The 21594-nt window shown below is 37.2% G+C and overlaps 1 protein-coding gene across 3 annotated transcripts in view; it reads right to left on the reverse strand.

The window, feature by feature from the left end:
• Positions 1 to 12494: 12494 nt before the first annotated feature.
• Positions 12495 to 21594, reverse strand: part of MEOX2 (mesenchyme homeobox 2) — a 67005-nt gene continuing 57905 nt past the window's right edge. For all 3 annotated transcript variants that reach the window (XM_074574793.1, XM_074574794.1, XM_074574792.1), the window contains one exon: positions 12495 to 13803. In XM_074574793.1, coding sequence (XP_074430894.1) covers positions 13579 to 13803 — 225 coding nt within the window. In that variant the 3' untranslated portion in view covers positions 12495 to 13578. The remainder of the gene's footprint in view (positions 13804 to 21594) is intronic.

Consider the following 21594-nt stretch of genomic DNA (forward strand, 5'->3'; position numbering starts at 1 on the left):
ATAATGTTTTAAAGGTTGTAATCCTGAAGCATCATCTGGCCTTAAATCAACTATTTTTTTTATCATGGGGAACAGGGAAAAAAAATGTATTTTTCCTAGGAAAATCACATAGCTTCTATTTCTTCCTAGCTTGTGAAACTCTAGTCCTTGAGGGAGAGATTATTTTCTGTGGATGACCCCCTTAAATAAACTACAGTGAGTTATAAATGCTGAGTGCAATTAATGTGTTTTAACAAACTAAAAAGAGTAAAATGCTTAGCTATTAAAGGTGGTAGAACACCTTTAGAAAGGTGGAAGTCACCATTTCTTTTCTTCTAATGAATAACGTACCTGGGCCTCTAGCAGGCAACAAGCCTGTCCCAGTAAGCCAGTAGGGAGATGGACACTACCACCCCACTGCCCCCACAAAGCAAGTCTACAGCCACTGTTCGCTTCCACTCCAGAGCTAGTGCTCTCCTCTGGTCCAGCTGCCTTTGTGCTCCCTCTTAGCAGAGTTTTTTCCCCTTCCTTGCCTTTGAGCCACTGCGTCAATGCTGCAAATTCAGGTCTGAGAGCAAAGAAGGAGCCTCTCTCCTGCTGCCTAGAGTCACAAGCTGCCAGCCTCCTCTACCACCCATCCACAAGTAACCTCTCACTCTCCTTCCTTTACTACATCTTGGAGCTGATGCTCATGCTGCTCCAGGGGCTCTCTGAAGACCCTGTCCATCACCTGCTTGTCATCCTTGAAGCAACACAGTCACACAATTCTTCCCACTGCTCCCTTACCCAGTGCTAAGTATCTATCTCTGCTAAAGCACACCTCCCACTGCAAGGCCACCCCAGGAAGAAAGTCCAAGTGCTCCTCACAGACCAAACCTGCATAAGGGCATCATTTGTTGCTCCAGTACTTTTGATGTGCTCCAGCTAATTTATCTGTCACATGTTGAGGACCAAACCTTACAGTATCATCCAATCTCATCCTACCTGGAGATGTTCCAGCATGCTCCTCACACCCCAGCTGGCTCCCTAATTGCCAAAACACCAACTACCTGAACTCCTACTGACCTAAATAGGTTCTTTCCTAATCAGCAATCAGATAAAGACAAAAGTTGCAGGCCCTTCTTAATTAAGTCTCCATTTCAGAAGGTAACTAACTGAAGCTGTAAGCTCTAGGAATCCCTGGAAGCTTTCAAAAACAACTAAAACCTGAAATTTGCACTGAAGAAAAATGAAAACCAGAGCAAAACCGAATTAATAAACATACCGAAATCTGCAAATAATCATTAGGGGAAAATATGTTATGAAAAAAAAAAAAGCAAGTGAAAATTCATAGAAACCTCAAAGTTTCTGGAATATTTGAAATCTAGAGCAGAAATCTTGTTAGAGGTCCCAATACAAGGTAGCATATGATGAGGTAATTAAAGACTACCATAATGCATAAGAACTGGAATGGTCTCTTAAGGATAAATTTTTTCAGTCTTTAAGCACTTTCATTTTGCAAGGGTGAAATTAATTTCATGCCCCACACTTTTAAATACAGTATAAAAAGCAAGAATAACTCTAAAAGTTATTTGATAAAATAAATGATTGAAATAAGTACGATCAATCAAATTACAAGTAATATATATGTCACATTTTACCATAGTAAAAGCTTTTTCTTTTCTTTTTTTGTCCTCTTTTTATAAGGTGACTATAAGTGAAAAGATAAATGAAATTTCATTTATGCATACACATCACTTTGAGGAAAAATAGACTATCCACTACAAAATTCACTTTCGAAATGCCTGTTTTTTTCTTCCTTCATTCCAGTTCCAAAATTTAGTTCTCCATATATTCATGAATGTTTCTAATCTCTTTTTATGTTCAGGGAATGAAATAGGCTTCAAATTTGTATGTCATAAGTATGGAATGTATTCCCTGATATTTAGTCGTGGGGAATCCTTCCAGTGTTACAGAGTAATTTATACAGCAGCTGTGATCAAGATGTCTGTAAGGTTTTCTTTGCTGTGCTGTTTACCTGTTCTGAAACACTTACTGGTTTAATATCTGAGCCAAAGCCCAAGCAGAATAGTAAGATTTGTACGTGTAGTGTTTTGGGGGATGCTTAGGGGTTTGTGGGTTTTTTGTGGCAATTTTTCAAGATACTGGGAGACAAAATAGTAGAAAATTGGAAAAAGATTTGCAAAAGTCCAGATGCAACTATCAAGGTCAGTTCTGTCTACTTAGAGTAGGTTTGCAATGAATCAGCTCCATAATTTTGACATGAATCATCTCTCTAGCTTTTAAGTGACTGATGAGCTACCTGGGGAATGCATGTTGGTTCTTAAAAGATTGCGAAATGTAGCACAATCTGAATAGTCAATCTGAATAAAGCAATACAATTTATAAAATAAATACATTATTTTGCATTTTTCACTTAAAAAACATTACATCGACCTCACAACTCTCTATAATTACTTCTAAACTGGTGAAGATTTTAGACCACAGTTCTCAGTCAGTAAAACTGCTGTTGACACATTTAAGCCATTTCTGTAACATCATCAGTCTTTTCTTTTGGGCCACAGAGAGGTATATCTTTGGATTTGGAATGCAGTGAGAGGAAGGGATGGGATGGGAAGCGGGGACGCCGAGAATAAACACAGACTTTCCTCTACCAATTCTCCAGAATTCAGAGAAGAAAGTTAATATTAACTTCAGACTGTCTTTGAGAAGTGTCACTGAATATGGGTGTACCTTTGGAGTCCGGGTGTTGTCACAAAGCTAAAGGAATTTGAAACATGTTGATCTATGTCTCAGGTTTAGCTCTCGGTATTTTTTTGCCTTTATATTTTTTGGCTTTTTTTACCTTTCAACCTGAGCAAACCCTGGCTTTTACTCTAACGTAGTGAGAAAAGAAAATTGACAATGAAAAAGCTTCTTAGAAGATTCTTTCCCTTTTTACTGTGTGGGTGTGTTTTTTCTCTGCTAGACAGTACATGTAACGATCACATACAGATCCGTATTTGCTTTATCATTACAATACTGTAGCTGACATTAGGATCTGCAATGAGACATTTGGTGTGTAATTCTCTACTACCAGGTATGCAAATAGCGTGTAAAATGTTGATATCTGTCACATCCAATCATTCTGCTCCAGTGAAGCACATTCCTATGTAAACTTCCTCCGCAGACATCTTGTCTTACTGACATTATCATATTAAAAGTGTCCTTTACTTTGTGCCAACTGGAGTTTCAGAAGCTGAGAGTTTTCTTTTTATTTGTCCAAGTGAGAAGGGGAATAATCTCTACATTATTTTTCTTGGCTATTTTGGGCAACTGAAATTCTTCAAAGTGTTCCATTACTCACAGAAGTACTTAATCTAATTTTGTTTTTCTGAATCACACATATGCGGGATGCCTAAATCACTGCAATTGTGTGAAGACAAACCAAAATTTTATCAGTTTCCTGATTTAAGCATTTTTGAAACGTGAAAGTACCATTTTAACTCAAAACATTTTTTATATCTATGTTCTCAACAAGTTTCAATTTTGCTTTGTGAATGTTTTCTTTGTTGATGATTTTGTTATGATCAGGTTCACTTTACAACTTGATTTAGGGTGAAAACTAATTTCAAGTATAAAATTTTCTACAGAACAAGAATAACATTTTCCAAAAAGTTCACAGGTTTAGTACTCAATGATTGTAGATATATCATAGATATAATAGATATAATCTATGAAGAGTTCTGACGTATCAGGTTAATTAATTTCAGAGGAATAATCACTCATGGTTATGATGAAATCATAGTGATTTCATCTCACATGCACCACTAAGACTTCACTTGATTTTGTAACTCACACACACACAAAAAAGATCTTAAAAGTCCTTAAAAATAAGATAATCCTTATTGCCTTGAGCATCACAGCATCACTTGTAAAATGAAATCTCATGTTTTATGCCAGGTTAGGGCGTGCTTGTACTTCAATTGAAGAAGATCAGTGTGGGAACTGAGCTGATGAATTTATTTCCATACATTGTCATCTTTTCTTTGTATTTGAGAGATAAAATGCCCAGGCATGATTTTATTGATGCTAGTCTAGGGAATTTACCATTACTCAGTTGATACGTGAGACGTATCTACGAATTAGTAGTTACTAAAAGTCACAAATTGTATTTTATGTAAGTAACAGTTGCAATCATATTTGTATTTCCCAACTCACTTCAAAAAAAAAAAAATTCACGCATTGTTTTCCTTCCAGATAGGAGAAATTAAAAAACGAGGAGTGAAATCCGGTGTCCCGATTAAAATCCAGTTTGTGTAATTGCAGTAATCAAAGCTGTGCTAAGTAAGCAAACTGCAGTTGCGGTTAGATACATCATTATTCACATTCACTTCTTCCGTTGTCATTCTCTGAATTGTTATACAGCTGTGAAGTTTCACCTAAGAGAGAGCTGCACAGCAGTGTTAGGCAAAAATAGGGATAATAGGTGCTTATCGTTTGCATAAAGCTGCATATGCCTTTCAGCATATAAATGCCTGGACGATAATATAATCCTTTGCTATCAAATTTTCTGAGAAACCTGTATCTGCCTCGGTCCTCAGAGCTTTACCAGACTCATCAAAGATGACTCCAAAAGGACTGTCCAGTGAAAAAGCCTTTTTTATACCGAAGTGATTTTCTATTCTGAGGCAGTATAAGGTATTTTTGCTCATATTCTTGCAAATGTGTTAGGAGACTATAGTCTCCTGCTAGAATTAAAATAAATCTCTGCATTGAACTGTCAAATGTTATATTCAGAAAGTCATTCAAAAAGCCATCGTAGGATGGACTCAGTCACAAAGTTATGGCTTCATCCTCATTTAATCCATAATGTGTGCAGGTACGGGATGGATTTTAGCCATTAATGCATTACAGCGCAGAAAAAATTTCAGCTTTGTTTTCCTTTCTTTCTAGTCAAAATGTGTTTATTTAGGCCTCTATTCTGCAAAGGTAATGAAGAACCCATTCTAACAAGTAAATACTGGGATTTTGATAGGTATTCAACCCAGGCCAAGAAAGGATTTTAGGGTTTTTTTGTTTTGTTGTGTAATGAAATGTCAATGGTCTATTTCAATAAATGTATTCATACAAAGTCTGCTTTTAATTTCATGAGATCCTAACTCCAGCTTCATCAGGCTTATCTTCGTGCCATTGCTGGATCTTTAATTCTTCTTTTGTTAGTCTCTTAAGAGTCCGCATAACTTTTAACAGGAATCTGGCTGAGCCAAAAAGGAAATCATCTCAGTAATGCTGCATGCCAGTGCTTTGTGTACATCTCATTATCGCAATATGCTAAGTCAGTCAGAGGCTAAGCATGATATTGAAAACACAAGAGGAAGTCCTTATGAAAGTAAAACTGTTCTTCATAGTAGAAGACTGGTAGTTCAAAATCATCCAGATGTCTCAGAGTTGATCAAAAATGTAACAGCACTAGATACTTGGTTACATACAGGACTGCTCTTTATCTCAGCGTCATATCAATCTATTGTAAATATTTTGTCAAGGGTTCTGCATAAGGCTGGAGAGAAAGTTGGATTACTTTCATCACTGATAAAGCAAACAATGCAAAGTCTTACTGTCAAAAGGAGTAAATGTGCCTGTGCTTTCCTCATCCTCATTTTTTTAAACCACTAACAATGTCATTCATTCTGAATGCCAAGACTGCAAAGAGTAAAAGGACTGTGGATTCGAAAGACCGTCTGAAAACGGGGAGGAAATAGGAAGCCTTGCATTTATACTGGTAATCCCTCACCTCCTAACAACACTCATCTGCTAGGGAGAGAGAAGTGTTGTAACATCTGGCTCAACGTGGTGAGTTTTCATCTTCTGTTGGGAGGGCTGATGTCATGTAAGGAACAGAGGAGCAGACTAACTCTTGTAAATGAGAGGCAGCAGCAGCAGCAGTGCTTATCCTGGGAGCTGGGGCTCATGGATCAGCTGAATGGCTGCCTGCAGCCCCCATGTGTTGATTCTGGCCCATTAACCATCCTATTAATCTTCAAAAAGCTTTAAAGCCCGAGTGTTTTGGAGAGTGACTATAGGTGAGAATTTGCAGGTGTCATTCACACAATACAGCAACCTTCCCCGCTCTTTTCAACAAACAGCTCTCCCAGTCTATTAAAGCAAAGACGGAAATTCTTTCCACCACCTTTTACCCCGTCTGAAATTTCTGAGAGCATCAGGATTTTTAACGTTTAGCAAGACAGCAGTGTAAACGTAAAGGAACCAAAAGGCAGTTTATAAGAATGAGAAGGATATTTGTTTTGGAAAATTTATACACTTCATTCAACCCACATCCTTTAACTTTCAGTTTTCGAGAGTCACCACAATATATACTGCTGCATGAGTCATCTCAATCCTGTATCAACCCACACTTCAATTCTCTATAATATTCTGTTCTATTCTTTTGGGAAAGACCAGCGCACAAGAACAGGGCAATTTTAGGCAATTCGAAGGTTATACCATGCTTGACACCTGACTTCACTTTAGAAACACCTGCCTGAAGAATAATTAGCAGGCCACTTTTAAAGAGAGACCTTCCATACACCACAGATGGCATTTTTCATACCAGACAGGCAACGATGTATGTTGGAAGTGAGCCAAACTGTCTGCAAAAACTGTGAGAAATTCAAGACAGACATCTGAGTGGAAGGAAAGTTTTACCTTCCTCGACACCCCTAACCACCCCCCCACCACCACCATTCGGGAACATCTGTTCAAACCTACCTCTATATAGAATGCGCTTTATTTTTCTTATCTACTAATGCTACAAATTACAGGAGAAGGAAAGCAGCATAGCAAGTTTCTTTTATATTGGTTATGAAACCTACAATTTAATAACATAATGTGATGATTTGCCAGCTATAGAAATCCCATATTATAATACTCTTGCTAGAACTGAGAACAAAATTTTCTAAACTTGCTAGTAATATGGGATCCTCAACTCACATTTCCATAAAGTGGCCCTAATTTTCACTGTGTACTCAAAACTTTGTTGAAATCAGGATACCGTGTGTCATAACGGAGGCACAAAGTCAACAGTCACTTTGGAAATTATTGGCTAATGTCTTAATCCTGGACTGTTCACTGATTTGTATGAACTTTTGTGTGTACTTTGGGCTAAATCCAAATCCCTGTGAAATCAATCGTAATCTTTCCATTGCCATCTATAGGCTTTAGATGAGGTTCTTTGCTTCCTTAGAAGAATCTTTCTTTCTTTCTTGCAAAAATAGTCTATATAAAAGGAGTCCTGAGAACTCTTCACAATATTGTCATCAGAATCAAATGTCTTCTTACACAAATATGCTAAAATTAGAAATGTAACAGCTCCATGTTGTACTTAGTATCACTTATGAAATAAAAAATTGTGCATTTTATTTCCACAGTTCCAATGAATAGGTATATACGTGAGAATTATAGAAATAGATCTACGACATTATTTACAATGTGTTGTAATTCCAGACTAGGGTGGGTTTTTTTCTCCCCTCATAGTTTTTACTCTCTTAAATGCATTTCTGTGGTGATTGCATAAAATTTTTCTAAGGGCACTTTTCAAGATAAATTTTTAATTTGGGAAAATGCCCATTTCAGTATTTTCTCAGCTGTGCATGTGACTTTCTTGGCAAATAATGGTAAGCATTCAGAATAGGCATATTTCTAAAAACCCTGCAGTCCATAAGCAAACATAAGTAACATATACAGTGTCTATACATTCATGGCAACACTAAGGATGAGAATGTGTCTCTAAACACTACAACACTTTTATAGATATTTGCCATTTTCATTGCTTCATATGGTTTTGGAGCACACTTTTATAACACAAAGCCCATGATATTATCATGTGTTTATAAGACAAGAAGTTTCCTACAGAAAGCAATTATTGTGCTGTTTACTTAACTTTTTGTCACTAATGTAAAATAATATTTTACAAAGCTTTTCTTAATGGATACTAAATTTTCAAAATTTACAAATAAAATCCAAACATTAGCAGAAAAGTGCTAATGGCCAAATTTTGTCCTTCTCTTGAGAGAGAGAAGTTTATCTGTGGACTAGTAATGTTATTTTGTTAGGCATCAGAACTGCATATTTAAATTCAAGCATATAACCTTACTAGATATAAATATAACAGGTAAAAATTTCCAAAATAATCACATCAGTACACAAAAACATGAAACCACTTATGGAAAGAACAGGGATGAAATTAAATGCTTTATTCTATCCAATTATTCCTCTGAACAGAACTAATGCCGTTTTAATTTTTATTTAATGTCCTGGATCACACTGTTATACCTTCTCAACTATATCTTTCACTTATGCTTTGAAGAACCACAGATTTACTCTTTTTTTTTTTTTGTGAATCCTGTTAGGGGAAGGACTCAGGGTCTCAAAGGTTGGAAGAGGTTGTCTTCATTCATTCAAACATTCAAGGGCCAAATAAGATTTTAAAAGAGCAGAACTAAAAGTCCTCACAGCGCATTTAGTAGACCACCGAACCTAATCCCAAAAGGCTTACTGGGCTTATGATACAAGATGGGCGGTACAAATTACTTGAGTCTCTTATCGTTTATCCATTAAAAAGGCTATTTCAAAACTTAGTTTTCTTTAAAAAAATCTTTGGAGTCTGTCTACAGAAAAGCACTGCAAAACAGGGAACTATGATTATTTCCTATTACAACTACTATTTAACAAGCTCCATTTACAGCATTTTTGGGGGTCTTCTCTGTTGATACTTACCAAGTCTTCTGCCCAGGTGATTGTTGACACCAAATGAAAGTAAAATCTCATCAAATTTCTGCAGACAGGAGTCATGACAGTTCAGATGCCAGACAAAGGACAATGGCTAACAAATCTGCATGCACGGCTTGGATATAATTAATAAATGGCTGAGAAACTTCTAATACGTTTGCAGTTTATACAGATGACTCTGATAACCTCTTGTTATGCCATATGGAGCATAACACTATGACTAACAGCCAGGGGCCTTAAATTACATTGAAATTGATTCCTACGTTGCAGCTTTCAGCCGTAAATGATGTCAAAAGACTATGGGCTTAAAATGAAAATGAATAGAAATATATAAAAGCAAATGAGCTCCAGTAAATCCTTATTAATCTGAGGTAATAATGTGCATCATCACAGCAGTCCCATGCCAGTTATTGCTGGCTATCGGCTACATTGCCTTTTTTAAATGAATATAGACATCAGGTTGTGTACAGAATTCTCCCTTTCAATCCACACATATTACATAACGATATTAAATTACAGTACATAATTGGTTAAACATTACTCTCTAAAATTTCTTGAATCTTGTAGCTGATCTTAAATACTGCATGTACTCTATTAAATACAAGCTCACCCAAGAGACATAAATTGACTGAAGCCAGGAAATTCTAAATGAAGGCTCAAGCTGACATTTTGTCCCTAACTTATATAACTATGTTTCCTCATAGCTACTAAGGGTGCACGTCCTGATGGTGTTTCTTTCTTTATTTGTACAAATAATATTATTGCAGCAGTCAGAGCCTTCATTTAGGAAAGCAGCACACATAAACTACCTTGAAACTTGGCCTGTGGTGAAAAGACAGAAGTATAGAGTCCCTCCTTCTTGTGCTCCCTTTTTGACTATTTTTTGATCTGATGAAAAGAAAAGAAAGTGAAGAAAAGATAAGCATTTAATGAAATTCACAAACTACTTCCAATTTGTGATTTAATAAGTTCAGCCAACTTGTAATGATGTTATTTTAACCACAGCTCTTGAACTGCTATTATCAAAATAAATCTGAAAACAATGAAGCCATAGTAAACAAAAACACAAAATAAAAAAATCAACAGCCAGGAAGAGAAAGAAACCCTGAAAATAATATATAGCCTTGTACTACAGAGGTAGAAAAGAAAGAATTCTGATCATCCATCATGTAGAAAATTTTTACAATCAATTATATTTTCCGTGTATGTTTCCTAAGAGTACACATTTCTACGTCAAGCTCAGTAATATGCTAACAACAGAACATCAAAGAGAGGTGGACTCTGGGCAGATAGAATATCTAAATTTCTGTAACTCAAAAAATACATCATTAGTCCTCAGAAGCAGGATTCATTGACAATAGGATATAAAAGCTACTACCCACTATTTAATATCAGGAAGTAATAGAGATAAATAAACCAAACTAGGTTTCATCGCATTTCATTCTGCCATCAAGTGCCTGCACAACTTTGGGCAAATCACAATCCTGGGGCTTGATTTTGTCCATCTGTTAAATGGTATACTCTTAGCTATACCGCATGGCTGGATTGGTAGAAGAACCCTCTCTTAGTCTGCAGGCAAATATAAGCCAATGAAGATAAAACCGAACTTCAAGTTATAGTTCAAAAGCTTTCATCCATAGCTGTTTTCATCAACAAAACTATGCTAAAACTTTGACACGAATTCATAAGATGTTACAGCAGATGATTAATCCCGGGATCTTCCATAAGACAGCTATTGAGTACTTGGGGTATTCAGACCAAGATGAGACATCGTCTGATTTGATGAGTCCTGAGCAGACCCACCAACCCACAAATTGGAGTTAAAGCACAGGGCGTTCATTGCTGCTACGTGTGGCTTGAATATGAGCTAGCTGAAATCTGGAAGAAGCATGGCTGTATTTCTCTGGGGCTGCGCTGTAAGTAAATTCCTTCAAGACTGGTAGGAAGCTCGTCGTAGCTTTAACCTCTGCCAGCGTGGGGCCTCTGCACCATGTTGCACTTACCAATGGTGTACCCACAACCAGTTGTTTAAAGCCACCAGAGGTCTTTAAGTAGTCTGAGAGGTTACTGCATAGAGCCAGCACCTTAGAGCCAAATTCAAATTCGGAGCTGCTTTTAAGGAGCCGGAGATGATCTGTTTTATTGGACCTTTTTTTTTGGTGGAATGTAAAGTTACATAAATTGGTCCTTTGTTTGAAGGTTCATTCAAGTATCTGAACAAAAATTCTCCTAGCACCGTAAATCCATTTCCAAATGTTTCTCTCTCGTCAACCTGTGCTTTAAGTCTCAACAGATTCAGTTAAAACTAGGAAAATGGGAAAAGATTATCTTTCTCAACAGGAAAAAATTCTTCCTGGTAATGAGATTATTATGGTTCACAGATTGCAGTCATCACACATATTGGCTGCTCCCCCACTGCAAGTATCCCAGTCAAATCACGGTGCTGCTAATACACCTCTCAAAGTGCCTTGGGCTAGGAACACATTGCTGGTGCATTTCAGGTAATGTCAATAAAGCACTTCCATTTGTTCTGTAAAATGTCAGCTCAAAGTTGGCTGATCCCTTTTCAGATTCAGTCTTGAACTTTATATGAAAGACAGCAACAAACAATTCTGCAAATCTGAAAAGGCATTTTTGGCAAATAGAGTATTTGAAAGACAAGAATCTTTTCTCTCCTCTTTACTAGCAAAAATGTCACATATTTGACTTTCTGTTGTTAAAAGGCCTTATTTGAAAATTCAAGATGCCTTTTTTCAGCTTTTCATCCTGATTTTTCATTTTGAAATTTAGCTATATTTCATTTAAGAGGGAGAAAACACAGCCAAGAATAAAAAGCTTTAGTCTGAGTCACTGTTTTTTTTCCCTGTTTTGATAGTCACCACCATTCCCCCAAAAATCTTTCCCATCTAGCCATGAAATCAAAAATACCAAGCATTCACAAGTAGTTTGCTTATTTCTCTATCCTACCCCTTTTCTCAGCAATTTTCTATGACAAAGGCATTTGAAAAAGAACTAAGAAACAAACACAAAACTCCTTAACTGCTGGAATCAATAAAAGGCTCTGAAGTCTTTAAAGAAATCAATTACCCATTGCTTGGATATTTTAAACTAAAATGATCGTGACAACAATTAGCGTGCAAGAAAGATCAAACCTACAATGGAAAGGATTTGGAAAACAGACACAGAGTTCTTGATCGCATTTAACTTTCATGATGCCCTACTGCTCCACAGAGCAGAGCTTCAGGGAATGCTTGCAAGCTTTTTTGAGGACAGGCACATTTCTTACTCGCATTCTTTCATGCAGCTCCTTCTATCACACTACCCAGTTCAATTAAGCTCCAAAGTTTTTGAGGGTCTTTTTTTTTCTCCCGAACAGCTTATTGAACAAAGGCATAATATAAGTATGCATCCCTCCCTGATATTTATTCCCTTTCATCCATTTCAACAAAATAACCCTTTATATTTGCTCCAAATCTGGAAAAATGGTTGAACAGGCTCGTGTTGTTTTTGGCTGAAGACACCATTAGCTGCTAGATGCCTTTTTCCTGCTAAAGGAAAGAGTTTCCCAAATGGATCAAGGTAGAAGGTTTATCCAAGATTAAAAGCCTAAATTTGAAAACATAGCTTTGTGTTGTCCCCAGGCAGACTGAAAGTTCTGAAAGACCCGAAAAAGGCAGAGCTGCTTAGCACTTTTACAAAAATCACTTTCGAGTTTCCTATGAAATCACTGTAGAGAGACTGGAATTATTTAAAAAGGATTATTTATTAAACATATTTCTTTACAAAGTACAATCAATGGTTTGCATTAAATTTTGGTTTTGGTGTTTGCCTGTATGTACAAAAAAGCTTATAACAGAAAACGTGTCTTGTTTTTACACATGGGACACAATACTGAGTTACCTTCATATTTTGATTTCTACCAACAAAAGCAGTTGACAATAACTTTCAGTTTATCTATCTGCTGTTTTTTTTAAACTGAAGATGAAGCAACAACATTTCTGCAGAGTGTCAGTATTTATCAATGTACTCAATTATGACAAAGTAGAAATGAATAATCCTTTGGGAAGTTTCCACCGAGCATGAGTGGAACATGACAATTTTTGGCAGGTTACTGGACTATCCTTATGATCCTAAAAGTCATTTTTTGCAGTTATAAGATAAGAAGAATTGAGGAGCTAGGTAAGTTTAATAATACCCTATTAGCAGCAGTTGATAGTAAATGCAACATAAGGTTTGTTTTGTCTGTCATACAAGGACGTGTCCTAGCAGACACTATTGTATTGTTCTCTACTTGAACAAAAGTATCTGCATGTATTGTATGTCTTTGGAAAAACAAAACAAAAATAAAGAGACAAAAAGCCATTTATTGTCATGAGTGACTATTGCCATCAGCTAATATGAATGCATTGCTAAAATTAGTGAAGACAGGAAAATGCTGTAAGGTAAATATATACAGAGTTAAAATACATTTCTTATCCACTAGATAGTGATTTTGTGGCACTGTGGTTTTCAGAATATAACATCTGTTGAGAGCAATGTAATTTTCAGTGCAAGCTAAAGCAAAAATACCTGCGCTGTCATAAACATGACAAACAAATCTGGAATGTTCAAAGTAAGTTCGTCTTCCACTTCTCCACTCTTGAGGCACCTTTAAGACATGGCACTTACTGTAAACCATCTAAAAATCAAGAAAAGCAGACACAATAAGCCTGAATTTTCCGTAACAACTTTAAAAATCACTGCCAGAGTCACTTGCATACGTAAACGATGCCTGTGTAAGGCTTGCCAGCAAAGCATCTTTCCTGAGAACGGAGCTGGGACACTCTCTGTGTATCATAAGTGTGCGTGCTCAGAGCTGTGATCGCTGTCGTGGCTGTCGTCGTTCGCTAGTGAGTCCCCCGTGTGCTGGAGACCAGCTGCGCCGATGCCGGAGAGCTCGGAGGGGAGCAGCGTGCCCTTTTTCACATTCACCAGTTCCTTCTCCCGGGCTGCTGCCCCTTGCTGGCCCCCTTTTACCCGCTTCCACTTCATTCGTCTGTTCTGGAACCAAACTTTTACCTTCGTGGAAGAAAGAAAAAACAAGAAAATAAAGATGGGGTCACTGAAGGTAATTAATAACAATCTTTCTAGCTGTAGCACGGCACTTGAGTTTTTTCTTTTTTTTTTTTTTTTTAATGTGCAACACACTGCCTTTCTGTATGGTAAAAAGCTTAGCAAGCCTTCCCTGAGGAGCAGGCGATCCAGTTTTGGATAGGATGTGAACCCTGGGGATGTGAGGATAACGACTGCAAAGGAGGGAACGGGGTTACTGCAAGAAGGCAGCGGGGCCCTCTGCAGCAGTTAGCTCCACAGGGAGATCTCAGAAAACATCAAAACTTCACATACTCTTGAAAAATGTATTAACGTCGTTTCACAGGCAGAGAAACAGAGGCAAAATGGTACCCATCAAGGGACTGCGCAGAAGAACCTACATCTCATGTAACAGAGAGGGCGGTCTGCTGGCAGGGACCCATGCTGCTGTCCCTCGTGCTTGTACTGCTATTAATTACCCTTCAAAGAAGGGTAGTTACTTCGAAAGGAACTTCTATTGAAACGTTTGCGTTGCTTTCTGCCTTTGTTTCTGTAAACTGGTGGTAAGTTTCAGGTGGGGCATTTTAAAAGCTCTTTTATTTTTTCTTTTTTTTTTGACTTGTTGAAGTATCTGAAAGAGCATTTCTTGCTGTCAAAATTTACAACTTCCCTGTCTATTTCGCAAATATATTTAAATGATTCTAATTGACTGATCCTCAATTCTACTACATTTAGCCATAGACCCTGCTCGAATAAATACCCGCAAAGCCAGAGGGCAAGACAGTTATAAATTGTAGTCAAAATGAGCAAATAATTTCAGATGAGAATGGAAAAGAAATTCATAGCATGAAAGATTAAAAATGTATCTGTATTTAAGTCACATTAAACCCCGAGATTTCACTCCAGCTGAAACTCATTTCCCCTCCTCCTCTTCTCTGTATAGAAATATATGGGGGGGGGGGAAGTAAACCTAAATTATTTGCACAGTTCTAAAGTACCAGCACTGCAAACCACAAGGACTTTTTTTCAATAGCCAAAAGAAAAGAAAAGAAAAAAAGATGTTTGTAGCATCTGTCAGATATATTAGACCAGATTAAAGGCTGATTTCAAATCAACTTAAAATATTGTCACCGAAAACAGTATGAATAGAAGATTGTTGGGTTTGATCCATTTAGAGTTAATGTTGCTAAAGAAAATCTCGTGCGTGTGGCTCTGTGCAGCTCTTCACATGAAGGTTCCACAGAAAAATAAACAATGTCTGCAACTTTTCACTTGGAAAGAAAGCAAGAAAGCTTGCAATGTCGGTGTGTCCTCTGCTGCGTTTAGCAGAATGTGTTTCAGAGTTTTAAAAGAAACAGCAAGGAACAGGCACAGCAGGACATATTGTACAACATGAGTAATAGAGCCACAAAAATGCTGTTTTGCTGAATCTGTCTTATACATCCAGGAAGCATTGCAGCGTTTAACCTTTACTATCACTTTGAATTTTACATTAAAATTTTACTACAACTGAACTGATAGTTAACGTCACTCTCTGTACGTACGTATGTGGGAAGGAAGAGAGGTATATTTATTTTTTTATACTCTATATTCCTGTTAAAGCCAGTGCGAGCTGTTAAAGCCAATCACTTGGGAACAGACCAAAATAATTCCAGGTTAGTTAAAAGCACAAAAGCTCAAAGCACAGCACATCCTTTCCTTTAGTCAACTCATCAGAGCCAAAGAATTTGGCTTGTAAAGTGAAATGAGTGTAAAGGGGAAGGTATTTATTACTGGCTGCTGTGATGTTGGGAATTACCATACTTGGGTCACGTATCAGAGGTGACCACGGAAAGAGGGTCTTCAAAAGGGTGCAGCATTGGCGGCTTTCGGGGGAAGTGAAGATGTCTTTTTGTTTATTTTTGGCTTTTTAAGACAATGAAGTTTCTCTTGTAAAAGACACTACCATACTGGTGCCAGACAGTGCAACAGATGCAACTGCAGTCATAATCTAAACATAAAAAATAATGGACTTTGGATTCAGCCCAGTACCGCAGAATATTATCACTCTTCTTCTGAAATAAGGGATCAGAGAACTTTATTTGATAAGAAAAAATGATAGGCTTGGAGTGTTGTTTAAAAGATCTAAGCAGTTCTCTGGATATCTTTACATCCTTGAAAATTCAAGGAATAAGTCACAGCATTGAAAGCCTAAACCGAAATAATAATGTATACAAAAAGTGGTTTCAAGAAAAATAACAGCGATGCATTTGAAGCAAAAACGTCAACGCACAACCTGGATTCTACCCACTTTAAATTACTGGAACAGGAGAAATCCAGGCAAACCACCTTTCAGATGCATCCTTGTCATTTTTGGATACTTGAGAAACCGAAGCTAATGCCACCACAGTCATTGTCAGAAACTGCTCTGGCGGGGACAGAGGTGAGCGGGATGATTGCTGCCTGCCTCCTGACGCAGGTGCTCAGTTCTGTTCTCTCACAGACAGGGCTGAACTCTCACATCTGCTCCCTTGAGTTTTTTGACTCCAATTTAATAAACTATTCTTTTTTTTGTTTTCCATTTTTTCTCACAATATTTTGTTGCTGCTACTTTTTCCACAGTCGAGAGCAGTCCCTCTCCTTGAGCAGGAGCAGGAGAACAGAGCGGCTCCAGCGTCCAGGTAACGAATAGCCGAGGACAGGCTGGGGAGCACCTCTTCATTCAGATCCCCTACCCTCAGACTAGCTCATCCGACCATGCCCTGAAATGCCTGCACCAGAGATGAGTCTAGGTCAGCGTCTGTATAATTGCTTTAAATCAATTAAAGGACAATGATTTCCCTCTTCAAGAATAAGCACCAGATACATTTATAAATTCCTCAGAGGATCCAGCACGCAACGCTATGTCTGCACATGACCCACTGTCTGGGAAACGCGGCATTTAAGGAAAGCAGGGCTAAAGGGACTCCAGCTACCTTTGCATGCACTCTCTTGAGCGTAGGGAGAAGAGCCTAACCCTGGCACTCCCACAGGAGAATGTACACTACTGACCGGCTTATAGCCTGTCACGCTTCCCATAAAGAGAAAATAGCAGCAGTTTTAAAAAAGGTAAAAAAAAAAAAAAGCTTTAGGCTTTTTTATTAATGACTTCAAATAATCTGCATCTGATTTTCTTAGAGAATATCAAATAAGGAATTTCTTTATCTGGTATGTCAAACATTCTTTTCAAAAGCTAGAAATCGGTTATAGTAAAGTTTATTATTGAAAATTTTATGCATTTATTTTGATGTAATTTGGTGCACCAGTGTACAGAGGGACCCTAATATGAGGGAATATGTGAGGTATTTTTTGTATATATTTATTTATGTCCTCCATTATAAAGTACTGAAACCCGCTTTTGGCCTGGTCCAAAGTACACTATGTCAGTGTGAGTTTTTCCATCGAGTTCAATGGACTCTTGATGAAGTCTTTAAAGCTCATGTGCTAATAATATGAGACAGGTCCTTCACTTGTTATTTCCTCTAGAGATCAAATTCAGATACTGGAATTCTGAACTTCCTTTGGAGCTGAAGAGTCAATTATGGAGGGTATAGTTGTTACTGATATGTGATCCAGCTATATTTTAGTAATGGGAAGGAAGTGAAGCAAACTTTGTGCAAAGCACTTTAGAGTGACAGTTTATCTGGATTCATGGAAAACTCTGCTTTTCAAATGCACCACTCATTTGAAACTTAGAGGTGTTGCACAAAACACACATCAGAACAAAACACCCCGAGAAACAAAAAGGAGAAAGGAGAAAGAAAGAGGAGAGCGAATGAAAGAAAGCAAGAAAGACAGAGAAAGAGCAAGAGTGAAAGGAGAGAATGACTCAAAGAAAAATACAGAAAAAATTAAAAAAAAATAAAGGAGAGAGCAAAAGCCCTTATTGAAGTGAACTTGAAAAACTCTTGAACTATTTTCCAGTGAAAGAAATAGCTTGTGCCAGTTACAACTTTTGCAAAAACTATATCCTTTTAAAGTAAAGATCTACTATGACAAACTTGAAACCATAGGTTCTATGAGCGTTTTTTTATGCTGTTTTTCAAGTCAAAGTTAGCTCAGGCAGGAGCTGAGAGTGCTCACCACCTCCCAGAATCAGGTCCTGATTGCCTATTATTTATTAAAATGCACTCCCTCTTCTCCACCCTCTGACTAGCCCAACTTTAATGTGTAGAGCAAGCATATGTATGTACGGAAAACAAAGGAAGTGGAGGGAAATGAACTATATTAAAGATGATGGTAGCATTAACAGCTGTTTCTAAATCAGCACTTACGAGCCAGTCTATTGAGCACATCTGCTTACTGGCACGAAAGCACAGTTTCTTTTCCCTTAGTCAACAAGTTGTTTAGCATCTGCATCTCCACATCTGATGATTAGACTGTTACTTAAGATACGAGTAAATGATTTCACATTGAGCATCTCCTGATGTACAAGAGAAATGTTTTTGCTGTGACCCATTTGTTTTAAGGTCTACTCTGTAGGAATCACGGGAGGACATTCAAAACAAGGGGGTTGACATTGTTAGCATCTGCGCTATTAAAGTAATCATTATATACTTATGATATATAAGTCCTTAGTAGGCTTAAGGGCCACATTATGCGCTGTCTTGCATGTATATCTTTAATACAACTTCATGGTGTGGACATCAACGCATCATTTTAATTTCAAATTGGAAAATCACCTAAACTTCTGATTTAATACTCCTTCTTCAATAGAGACCTTCAGTCACATTAACTTTAAGAATAGTTGACTTCTATCATGCTCTGTAGAATGCAGATACTTCCTTTTGACATGGGATTTTAGCATTCTGTACTTAGAGAGAAAAACTAAACAGATACCTTCTAGAATTAATGAGTATTTCTTAATAAAGACATTCTTGTCTGAAAAATGAAAGCATGACTGAATCCAAAATACCTTAATTACACCGTCTGCTGTCTTTCTTCTTTTAAGAAAAAAGGTCTTTAAAAATGCTTCTCTTCAAAAAAGCTCTTTTCTGAAATGAAAGATTCTTTCCTAAAATTAGGTTTTCTATTCCAGATTTTAATGGCATGAGTCCCAAACGAGATTAAAATTCGAGGCCCGATATCTTGCAAACCTTAAAAATTAGAAACAAGAGCACCGTGCCAGTTGAAACTGTTATTTTGCTATAAGGGATGCATATTTCTAAGTATGAGTCTTTGAAGTTAGCATTCCAAATTCCATGTTTTATTATACCTAAATGATGTGTCAGGAAGACATCACCAAGCCTTTTAAGCATTCTGCCCCTGGTCAGCCATTGTCCATTTTCTTTTATCATTATTTTTTTAATCTGCCAATTTACTTTCCTCTAATGCAGACAAACATATGGATAACAAAAAATAACCCAGAGTTTTCAAAATTAAAAAAAAAATGAAAAGTTTACATCTCAACTTTCTTTGGCTCTGAAAACGTTCTTGTTATTTTTAGATAGTACACTTACGCTGCCAAGTTTTAAAGAAAGTCAAACTCCTGAACTTTACAGAAATCACTGGTGTTATACAGCTGAAACGTACCTTTTTCACATATATATAGTATTTTCATGATAATTTATTCAACAAGATTATAAAAGCAAATAGGAATATAAAACCAGAAAAGTTTATTTTCCTATTATAGACTGTGAATAAATATAAGGATTGGAAGAATCAAATCTATTAGTTTAAAATATTTACAGAAATGATAGTCAGAGTTCACTTTAGTAACTATAGATAACATGAGATTTTAAATAGTTCAGCTGGGTTTCAGTCATGCTGGATACATGGGAGAGTAATTTAAGGTGGTTTTATTCAATTAAACTTAATTTTCTTCCTTATATTATTTAAAGGAATTCCAATTTCTATTCAAAAAAAACACTCTTAAAAATCTTAAATACATATTGAGCTTAAAACCAGTTTAAATAGATCTGAGTATTAAATGTCTTCTTAGTTATTATGAAATAGTACCAAAATACCTGAATTGGAGAAAATTAACTTTTCTTTGGAAATTAATGAGTGGTACCAGAACCTTCTGATTAAAATTGCTTGTGTCACCTGCTCACTGATTTGAAGCAATCTGCTCCGTGTTAAGTTACAGGACTTTGCACTGAATGCGCGCAAGTACTTTGCAGCAGCTGTTGAGAAAAAGGGGAGGTTTTGGCAGGTGTACAAAGGACAGCTGGAGCTTTTGGCACCCAGGAAGGTGTAGGAGTGAGTTCTGGTTTTTCGTTACATAGAAGTCAGTTGAGGTTTGAGTACTGCTTAGGTGATACATTCTCCTTTCTACCTCCCACGTTTAGACAGGGATGGAATAGACATTATATTTCAGAGGAGAACAGTGATAGGAGTATTTCATTCCAGATTCAGAAGTCTTTGAAAGCACTCAGTTTACCTCCCTCTACTCCATCCAAAGAAGTGCTACCTTCTCCACCAACGATCTTCAAAATTAATTTCATGATCAAACAGCTAACCCTTCCAGCTACTGGCCCATGACAATCCTCCTGGGGTCTATGGCCGTGGAAGCCTTCTCCCTGCCCAAGTAAGAAGCACCCTCATTTGTATTCACTTAAACTAGTTCCACAGTTCATGTCTTCAAATCTGGAGGGACCGTTTTACCTTCCAAAACAAGCCAGTCCTGAGTCTTTTGAAGGTAAACTAGCCTCTAAATCAACATCCATTTTTAAAGCTAGTAAGCCTCAAGAAGTTGCATCTGCTTTCAGCAGAGCCTGCCTTAGAGAAGAAACTAGGGAAACCAGAAAGAGATTCTACATTTTCCAATGCCCTGCATTAAAAAAAAAATCCTTTATTCTACATGTTCATGTGTACCTCTCTAATACCGTTTGTTTCTCACTGATTTCTTCTCTCTGTCTTTTAAAATGACCATAAACAACAAGCCTAAAAATCTCCTATCTCCTTAAAAAGGGGACAGAAGGGGATGCAGCTTTCTCCACTTGTGTCTAAGAAAGGGTAGGTGTAGGGGACAGCAGAGCCTTGCTCACTTTGTAAAAGTAGCCGTATGAGCTGCTAATATTTCTATCTATATCGCATATACTGCTTGGCACAGACGGAGGTTTCTCCCCACCCAGAACCTCATGGGGTTTCCCTGCAGGTGTAGGGTCGATTCACAACTAACAGCTTGAGGCACTTGGATCTTTGCACATGGAATTGCTTGTTCACATTCAATCAATACTGCAAAAGTAAATATACTGTTTGAAGTTTTGCCATGTACTTTTTAAAAAAGAATTATCATACAAATCAAAATGATGCACAAGTTATAATTAAGTTTGCCAGGAGCATTCTTTCCTAAGAAAGAACAACCTGAGTTAGCACAGTAACTCTTACTGCTGGTATTTATATTGCTCGAGACAAATATAAAAGTATTAGTGAGCTTTATTTTATTAAGAGTGTTACTTTAAATAAAACAAACAATCCAAAGGATTTCAAGCCACACTGGCTCATTATTATAGTGTGTGTAGAGAGTGCTTAACACATGGAAGCTTGGAATGAGCAGCTGCCTTTCAGAGAAGATGTGACAGCACAATAAATCAGACAGATATGGTCGAGCTTGTCCTGTCAATCCATTGTTTGATTTTATTTGAAAGTATATAGGGGGGATACTGGGGAATAATTTCACCACCTAACCATAGAAATCTAACTTCCTGAAGTGGGAAACTAGTCATGTTGTGTGAGGCATGGAGAGACATTTACTCTTCCAGAGGTGGTTCAGAACAAACACCTAATTGAGGAACATTGAACTCCCTGTTTTCTCAC

Source organism: Larus michahellis, chromosome 2, assembly GCF_964199755.1.
Source record: "Larus michahellis chromosome 2, bLarMic1.1, whole genome shotgun sequence".
Lineage (NCBI taxonomy): Eukaryota > Metazoa > Chordata > Aves > Charadriiformes > Laridae > Larus > Larus michahellis.